This window comes from Theobroma umbraticum, unplaced genomic scaffold (genome assembly GCF_002168275.2).
Source record: "Theobroma umbraticum cultivar Fairchild unplaced genomic scaffold, ASM216827v3 scaffold_130.0, whole genome shotgun sequence".
NCBI lineage: Eukaryota > Viridiplantae > Streptophyta > Magnoliopsida > Malvales > Malvaceae > Theobroma > Theobroma umbraticum.
The window spans coordinates 7,284,451-7,291,550 of record NW_018397264.1 but is presented as its reverse complement, the minus strand read 5'-3'; the positions used below and the strand labels follow the sequence as shown (position 1 = coordinate 7,291,550).

Genomic DNA, 7,100 nt, shown 5'->3' with positions numbered 1-7,100 from the left:
TCCTTCTCCAAAGCTGTCCTTATGCTATGAGGAGTTTCTTCCAGATCGGTTTGAGACCGGTTATGGCCCTTATGCTTTGGCAAATCAATAAAAACCTTTCCCTTTTTTCCAAAATCAAATCATTACTAACTCAAATTCCTATTTTATCACTTCTTTTTAAATCAAACAAAAATTAACTTGATTTTAATGTTGAGTTGGTTGATTCATCCTATAACTCAAAAATATTAACTTTATTTTGAAACTAAGTTTTCATTAATATAAATACTATTTTACATAATTCACAAAAATCTCAATCACTCTTAAATATCAATTTTTCACTTTCTTTAAAGAAATTGTGTTATTATGGCTGATTTTCGTCTTCAAAGTTTCTGTCAATCTCAACTCACGCAAATCGCTGCTGAGAATGCCAAAGCAGCTGCAGAAGAATGCTTTAAGTTAGGAAATATCGACAAGGCTATCCAACAAGGGTTCGCAGCACTTGATTTGAACCTTGAGTTACGAATCGTCCAGAAATATATTGCAGCTTATCTTGTTCACAAGTTTAATTTGATGCTAAGCCTTTGTTAGAAGATGAAGATAGATGATATTGAAGTCCTACATTCAATTCCTTTTATCGAAGATTGTTCTTCCGTTGATCTGGCAACGATTAAGAAACATTATAAAGAAGTGGCGCTATTGGTCCATCCTGACAAGAATGATTCGATCGCGGTTGAGGGTGCTTTCAAGATCGTCCGTCAAGCTTGGGAGACTCTCTTATCTAATCACAGCAAAAGAAGAAGAATGGCTTGATGGAATGAAGTCAATTTTCTTGATTTTTGTTTATTTAAATTGCATAGTATTCAAAATTTTTATAAATAATAATATAGTTATTTATGATTTTATTATGAGTTTTTTTAAAGATTCAATTTGATTTGATTTCTCACTCCAATGTTACAATTCATCATAATTATGATTAAAAATTAATGATAACATCAGATAGAGCAAAGACATCTTTATTGCTTTTAAAGAACATTTACCGACTATTTCATTGAAACTATTGATTTGTTTAATGTATAAAAGTGCTGGTCTGACCCTTAATTAACAAAATTCAGGATCTTTAATTTAGAGATTTTGAAATCCAACAAGTTATTTTTTCAAAAACACTAAACTATGAATTTAATAAAAATAAAACATTTAAAACCAATCATAGGGATTTCTAACACAAGAATGTTACACATTTGTCTAACGATAAGAGGAATAAAATATGCTGAAAAACGGTCATAGATTGGTATGTTGAAAAATCACGTAATTAAGAACCTGGGAGAAGGGCCTTTGGTTCGCCTGTTAAAGCTGCAAATTTAACTTGAAAAACTTTCATCAGTTAATTTTTACAATTTACCATTCTAACGTACTAATGAGACAAGAATCACAACTCTCAAGTACCTACAAGTTCCTAGTAGTCCAAGCACTTGAAGTCGAGGTCTTTTGTGCTTAAAATATTAGAGTTCTTTCCTTTTATTCTTCTTCTGATATTGGCTGCTTTCAAGATCCATAAATTTGTTCTTTGTAGTAAGCTTGACCGCTGCACATTAAGAACATGTAAGGTCAGTACACAAACCAGAATCAAATGGAAGTTTTATTAGGTGCTTTCTGGACTAGATTACAAATTTTCAACTGATAAATTGATTATTTTGTCAAGCTGAAACCATTCAATAAAATAAAAACAAATCCCCCGGTGACATTCAGAAAAGCTATTCTTCATGCTCAGTCTATAAATACTACAGCTTCAGGTTCACATCTCCACACCTCAACAATCAATCAATTCTCTTTTCACTCTTCCTTTGATCGTTTCCCAGATCACTAGTAATCATCATGGGTGCTTTCACATACGAATCTGAGGTTGTTACTACAATCCCACCAGCCAAGATGTTCAAGGCTTGTATCCTGGATGGCGACAAGCTCATTCCCAAGATTGTTCCTCAGGCTTTTAAGAGTGTTGAGTACATTGAAGGCAACGGTGAGCCTGGGAGCATCAAGAAAGTTACTTTCGGAGAAGGTTAGTTAATACATATGCATTTGAAATACTGTGAATAACATATTGAATTAGAAGTTACATAGAACTGTTTCATTTGTCTCTAATAACCGTACTCTATATTTGCCTTTCCACATGCAGGAAGCCAATTCAGTTACATGAAGCAGAAGGTAGAAGCACTAGACAAAGAAAATTTTGTGTATAGTTACAGTGTGATCGAAGGCGATGCTTTGATGAACATGCTTGAGAAAGTCACTTACGAGACCAAGTTAGAGCCCTCACCAGCTGGGGGATCCGTATGTAAGACTACTAGTAAGTATTACACCATTGGTGACTTTGAGCTAAAGGAAGAGGGAATCAAGGCAGGCAAAGAAAAGGCCTTGGGAATGTTCAAGGCTGTTGAAGCCTACCTCCTGGCAAATCCTGATGCCTACTGAAAATCCCAATATTGAGATAGCATCTACTTCAACGATCATACACATGTGCTTGAGTAGAGAGTTGCCTTTTCCTTTTTTACTACTTTTAAGCTTTTGCAGTTGTTGCTCCATGTGACCTTCAGGTTGCTAATAAGAGTTCATAGTTTGTCCCAAATACTAGGAAGCTTGAACTGTAAATGTCAACTGCAACACTAAATAAAGGAACATGGTCAAAATTTACTAAAAAATTGTTGTGGTCAAGCTATCTTGTGTGAATGATGAGTTCATTATCTTCAACCTTCAGGATTGACAAATTATTGAACATAAGAAAGTCAAGTTGCAGAAGCAATGTGAAACTGTATATTTCTGACACAAATTCCTTACCGCAACCTGTTTAAGCTTACATCCTGGCAAATCCTGATGCCTACTAAACAAATGCAATATTATCACTTCAAGAAAGGCTTTTTGGCTGCGCATACTAGAAAAAAATGGATTTCCATTTGTTTTAAAGTTTTTTTTTGGTCTGTTCTATCATGGGCAACTCTACCTTTTGTTAGCTAATAAAAGTTTTTTGTTCTGTTCAGCAGGCCTAGATAAACTTGTAAAGTTATATCTGAATGGAACTAGAATCAATGGAGTGTAATTGCAAAACAAAGAACATTTGGATTAGTAATGCACCAGCATTTTACTTGCCCAACGATGTAAATTTTTAGAAACAAAGGCCAAATTGCCATTAGCCCTGTCTCCAAGACCTTGAGAAAGTTAGATCTGTAAATTCTTATCTTTTACCTCATTCCCAACATATAACAAACAGTAATTGAAGCAAATCATCTTTAGGTTTCTTAACAATACGAATCCCATCATTTTACTGTCAACCAGTTGAAGTTTACTGAACAGATAATTATCAAGCCTACCTGTTTAAACTAAAATTTGAAGCTGCTGAGAAGTATGCAAAAATTCTTAAATTGAAGAAACAGAAGTTTACTGATAGTTATTGGACTTAAGCAGGTGGCTTCAAACAATTTGTTTTCTCAAATTGGCTTGGGATGATAAGAAATCAATCCTGCAAGTTTAAGAACCTATTTAAAAAATTCTTCCCATTTTCTGATGGTCACTTGATCATATAGATCCCAGCCGATAATGACATTTATGGCTTGGTTGATCAGCAGGGTCTCAAATTTTCATGTTTTGCTTATCTTGCATGAGCATATCACCATGTTGAACGTGTCACACTACCATTCACCAAGATTCAAGATAGGCTGAAGATCCTAACAGGGGAAGAAAAAGGACTGAAATGATCTGGCCCTTTGCTGTCACATGTTTTTTTCCCAGGAAGATACTAACAAACAATTATCTAGAAATATATTCTCAAACTGAATATTTCATGCATGATCAAGGTTTTAACTTTTAAACCGTGTTGACAGACATCTGCAGTAAGTAGCTGTTAGTTTCTAATAGTCCAAGCACTTGGATTCAAGGTTTTCCTGGCTTAAAATATTGGAGTTCTTTTCCTTTCAATCTTCTTCCCACAATGCTGCACCCGTGATCCACAAATTTGTTCTTTTGTGGTTAGATTGAATATTATTGCATATTGAAGATGAGCAAGATAAGTACACAAACCAGAATCAATCGAAAATTGGTTGCTTTCTCTGGCAAAAGTAATCTATTGATTACATTGTCAACAGTTAATCTTTAAGCCCACTCTATAAATACTACACTTTTAGATTCATATCTCCACACATAAGTAATCTCCTCTGCATAATAATCAATCAATTCGGTTTTCACTCTTCCTTTGATCATTCCCAAAATTCCAAGTAATCATGGGTGTTTTCACATACGAATCTGAGGTTGCTACTGCAATTCCCCCAGCCAAGATGTTCAAAGCTTGTATCCTTGATGGTGACAATCTCATCCCCAAGATTGTTCCCCAGGCTTTTAAGAGTGTTGAGTACATGGAAGGCAGTGGCGAGCCTGGGAGCATCAAGAAGATTACCTTTGGAGAAGGTTAGTTAATTGATCATGCAACTAAATACTTTGAATCATATATGATTGTGTGGAAAACATTGTTGCACTTCATTTGCCTTCCCACATGCAGGAAGCCAATTCAATTACATGAAGGAGAAGGTTGAAGCATTAGACAAAGATAGCTTTGTCTACGTCTACAGTGTGATTGAAGGCGATGCTTTGATGAACATGCTTGAGAAAATCACCTATGAGACCAAGTTGGAGCAATCTCCAGCTGGGGGATCCATATGTAAGACCACCAGTAAATATTACACCATTGGTGACTTTGAGATCACTGAAGAGGGAATCAAGGCCGGCAAAGAAAAGGCCTTGGGAGTTTTCAAGGCTGTTGAAGCTTACCTTCTGGCAAATCCTGATGCCTACTGAAAAATCCCAAACTTTTGAGACATAGCATCCACAATTCAATGATCATAATATAATGTGGGATGCATGCGTTTGTGCTCGCGTTGCGAGGGGGAGTTTCTTTCTTTTATTTTCTTCTTCTTTTTCCCTTTTACTGTTAAAAATGTTGGTCCAAGAGTGACCTTCAGTTTGCTAATAATAGGTCACAATAAAGCACCATCAAAATATATTTAAGGAAAACTGTCATGCCATCAGGCCTATCTGTTTCGAATGAATTGGTGCATTATCTATTTATCTTCATCTTTCAAGATTTGCCAAATTATTGAGCTCAATATGATCAAGTTTCAGAAAGAAATGCAGCCAGACTATATCTGCTAGATTCCTTTAATTCTTAGTCATCCAACTATACATACAGCAGGCAATACTTTAAAAGTCATGAAGAGCAGATGGTGAATTCCCAAACCTTCCTCAAAGTTTTTCACATTTGGTTTGGACAATTAATCAAACCAAATGAAACTCTGTTTAGTTGAAGGAGAATAGTTATTGTAGAAATTAGGGTCGTGTCAGATGAACTCGAAATCTCAAAATCAGGAAGTCAGAAGCTTTAAGAGTTAGTCAGTCAACTTTGGCAGGGGAGTCCCAATCATAAAAACATCTGTTTCCTAACATTGCTTGGGGCAATAAGTTAATTGTCCTGCTTGGAATAATTCTAGGCATCTAGCACGGGTTTTTTTTAGATAATTTGGTGTGGAAAGCAATGTCATTATACTGCTGAAATAAGAAAATGATCACCGTCTAAATTGTCAACAAAATATCATACTATAAGAACAGAAGAATAATTAATTTGAATGGCCAATTGGCCTGCGGCAGCCTTTCTTGAATAGTCTTTAACTCAATACTTTCTGTCTATCGAGGAAAAACCATATGAACACGCTATCTACTAGGTGACACCTTCCTGTTTCTAAACTTTGATCCATATTTCCAACTCATTTAACCATACTGAACTCCCATTTCTTGTTTCCTGTCAGTTTCTGTTTAACTAGTTCTGCTTTTAGCACTATCTTGAACAATTTCAAAGAGTTAATTTTCTGTTTTTTTCAATGTTATTTTAATATGAAAGAAGATACAAAGTCGAATTAATAAATTAAGCAAAATAAGATTGAGAATCCAGAACAATATGATGGCAATGGCAATGGTAAACTTTCTCTTACTGCAACTCTTATTGCTTAGCTGAAGGGTTCCAATTCTGCTTTATGCTGGTGCTGAGAGAACTATTCTGTAAATTGTTCCGCCATGACTTTTCCAGATGTCTCCACTTTCCTTTGCTGCAAGGCAAAGTCCTAGTGGATCTACTAACAACAAAAATTTGAAGACAATTTAATAGTAAGAAATATTATCAGAATAAATTTCATTGATACTCCTATTTACCATGTACAAATGTGACAGTGGACTCTCCCACAGCAGAAATCAGATGATGCAATGTTTAAAATGTTTAAACAATGCCGGCGGGAAGTACAAATATTCAAAGGTTTCTCTCACTTCTGATATCAGAGTTTTTTCTTACTGATCTCCTTTCAAGATTAATTACCGTCAAGGTCAATAAGTCCTGTTTGATATAATATTCATGTCAGTACAAAGACAGAACCAATTTCTTACTAAAATAATTGATTACCAAGTCATGATGGAACCAAATTATAAATAAAATATATGAAGAGATGATCACCTCTAGGTTTTCAGTCCACCAGGCTGTATTTGCATAGGGTAAAACCTTCAAGCTGAGTCTATAAATACCACACCTTGAGGTTCAAAGATCTGCACCCACAAATTAAACAATTCAATTCTCTTCTTCCATTCTTCGTTTCGATCATTTCCAAGAAAATCTTTTTGGTCCATCATCATGGGTGTTTTCACTTATGAGTCTGAGATCGTTACAGCAATTCCCCCAGCCAAGATGTTTCAGGCTCTCGTCCTTGATGGTGACAAGCTCATCCCCAAGATGGTTCCCAAGGCCATCAAGAGTGTTGAAGTCATCGAAGGAGATGGAGGGCCTGGCAGCATCAAGAAACTCACTTTCGGTGATGGTTAGTTCACATGAGACAACTAATTAACATTACTTCATTAAAAGCCAAGTTATAAATGGTAACCATTGCTGTTTATTGCAGGGAGCCAGTTTAAATATGTGAAGCACAAGGTAGAATCAGTTGACAAAGACAATTTCACATACTGCTACAGTGTGATCGAAGGTGATGTACTGATGAACGCATTCGAGAAAATCAGTTACGAGACCAAGTTGGTGCCTTCTCCTG

General features: G+C 35.6%; 3 protein-coding genes across 3 annotated transcripts in view; all 3 read left to right on the top strand.

The window, feature by feature from the left end:
* Window positions 1-1,851: 1,851 nt before the first annotated feature.
* Window positions 1,852-2,463, top strand: LOC110422066 (major allergen Pru ar 1-like). Its single transcript, XM_021435836.1, has 2 exons — window positions 1,852-2,035; window positions 2,153-2,463. The coding sequence occupies exons 1-2, from the start codon at window positions 1,852-1,854 to the stop codon at window positions 2,446-2,448; spliced, it is 480 nt and encodes a 159-aa protein (XP_021291511.1). The 3' UTR covers window positions 2,449-2,463.
* A 1,706-nt stretch (window positions 2,464-4,169) lies between these two features.
* LOC110422022 (major allergen Pru ar 1-like) lies at window positions 4,170-5,023 on the top strand. Its single transcript, XM_021435783.1, has 2 exons — window positions 4,170-4,431; window positions 4,523-5,023. Exons 1-2 carry the CDS (start codon window positions 4,248-4,250, stop codon window positions 4,816-4,818), a joined length of 480 nt encoding a protein of 159 aa, XP_021291458.1. The 5' UTR covers window positions 4,170-4,247; the 3' UTR covers window positions 4,819-5,023.
* A 1,528-nt stretch (window positions 5,024-6,551) lies between these two features.
* The window catches only part of LOC110421811 (major allergen Pru ar 1-like), a 959-nt gene continuing 410 nt past the window's right edge, over window positions 6,552-7,100 (top strand). The window contains exons 1-2 of the mRNA XM_021435486.2: window positions 6,552-6,875; window positions 6,957-7,100. The exon at window positions 6,957-7,100 is cut by the window's right edge and continues 410 nt beyond it. Of these exons, the coding sequence (XP_021291161.1) occupies window positions 6,692-6,875; window positions 6,957-7,100 (328 nt within the window). The 5' untranslated portion in view covers window positions 6,552-6,691. The remainder of the gene's footprint in view (window positions 6,876-6,956) is intronic.

Coding starts and splice junctions, on each gene's coding strand:
- LOC110422022 (XM_021435783.1), top strand. CDS start 4,248: ATGGGTGTTTTCACATACGAATCTGAGGTTGCTACTGCAATTCCCCCA. Junction 4,432..4,522: donor GAAGATTACCTTTGGAGAAG/GTTAGTTAATTG, acceptor TCCCACATGCAG/GAAGCCAATTCAATTACATG.
- LOC110422066 (XM_021435836.1), top strand. CDS start 1,852: ATGGGTGCTTTCACATACGAATCTGAGGTTGTTACTACAATCCCACCA. Junction 2,036..2,152: donor GAAAGTTACTTTCGGAGAAG/GTTAGTTAATAC, acceptor TTCCACATGCAG/GAAGCCAATTCAGTTACATG.